The sequence below is a fragment of the Myotis davidii genome, unplaced genomic scaffold, assembly GCF_000327345.1.
Source record: "Myotis davidii unplaced genomic scaffold, ASM32734v1 scaffold1512, whole genome shotgun sequence".
Taxonomy (NCBI): domain Eukaryota; kingdom Metazoa; phylum Chordata; class Mammalia; order Chiroptera; family Vespertilionidae; genus Myotis; species Myotis davidii.
In genome coordinates, this window is record NW_006283764.1 from 4,429 (window position 1) to 5,975 (window position 1,547).

Here is a 1,547-nt window from a genome sequence, read left to right on the forward strand (position 1 = left end):
ATGCTTTAAAAAGTAGTCCATCCTGTCCAATCACACCCATTCGGTTGGCTCGTCACAGCTGTCAATACAAACCATCTCTGGTTCCATATCTTTATTAGCAACCACAAATGGTCCATAAATGAGATCTCAACCTGCACATTTAGTCTGTTTCTTTTAGTTGCACCTCCAAATGCCAAGTAAGACAAAGACGCTGGCTCGCTCCCTCCAACATCGACTTTAAATATATCTCCCGATTTAACCGTCACTATGCCAATCACATGGTCTCCTTTCACGGGGACATACCGCTTCCGCTGCGAGTCCACCCAGTAAACGCCGGCATTTAAGCCTCCTGCCGGCTCCCCTGCACCTCCCAGGCCTCCTGCAGCCTCCTGCTGGGGCAGCCGCAGCTCCTCACCCGCAGCTCCTCACCCGCAGCACCACCTGATCCAGCACAGCGCGCGCCGCCCGCGAGGGGCTCCACTGCAACCGCCACTGTTTGAGCCAACCCCGGCGGCACCGAACACCGTTTCCGGTTCCCACTTCCGGCACGGTGTCCAATGGGCAGCCCGCCCAAGGCTTTCCGTTTTCCGCAATAACGGTCAGACCGGACCCGAGCCTAAAGCGCTGAAGGTGGTCCGAGTGGGCAGGCGGGTCCCCACAGATGGCCCGTCGCAATCTGGTTTTTAAAATAAAACACGTCAGTTGACTCATTGGACCAGCCTGGGACCTGGCCCAGAAGGGCCGGCATTTTCCTGGGATTCAGACATCACGGTGCTCATGGCCTTGTGACTGCCGAGTCGGGAACATGGGGATGAAAGCACGTGATGTGGGTCCGGGAACCCTAACACGTGGAGGAGACCTGCTGAAGCACCGAGGATCAGGCTGAACGTCGTCTCCAGAGAGCAAGCCCCAAGCCACGTGAAACTCAGGGTTGGAAACCCATGGGCCTTGACAGCTCAGACCCTGGTTTCCTTCCTGGAAAATGAGTCCCCTGGATCGAGGCGCTGCACAGACTCTGTCAGTCATGAAGCTACCGAGGTAGATGGCTACAGCTTTCCTCACTCATGAAAGAGCAAGCTTTCTGCTCTATGTTTAAGTTACTGCCATTAAATCAACTCACTTCCTGGGAGCAGTATCCTGGGACTCGGAGGAATCCATGACTGTTTCCTCCTCTTCTTTTACTGTTGGTAGGAAATTTCCTTCTTCTTTGTAAATAGAGGAGAAAGAAAAGCAATCTGGTTTTTAAATAAAACACATAAATTGACTCATTGGACCAGCTGGGACCTGGCCCAGAAGGGCCGGAATTTTCCTGGGATTCAGACATCACACTGCCCATGGCCTTGTGACTGCCGAGTCGGGAACATGGGGATGAAAGCACGTGATGTGGGTCCGGGAACCCTAACACGTGGAGGAGACCTGCTGAAGCACCAACGATCAGGCTGGACGTCATCTCAGGAGAGCAAGCCCCAAACTATGTGAAACTCAGGGTCGGAAACCCATGGGCCTTGACAGCTCAGACCCTGGTTTCCTTCCTGGGAAGATGGTCTGACCGCTTCCCTTGGGACACA

The 1,547-nt window shown here is 54.1% G+C and overlaps 1 protein-coding gene across 1 annotated transcript in view; it reads right to left on the reverse strand.

Moving 5' to 3' along the window:
* Window positions 1–1,547, reverse strand: part of LOC102758701 (exosome complex component RRP40-like) — a 3,483-nt gene that overhangs the window by 835 nt on the left and 1,101 nt on the right. The window contains 1 exon segment of the mRNA XM_015566018.1: window positions 395–595. Coding sequence (XP_015421504.1) covers window positions 395–595 — 201 coding nt within the window.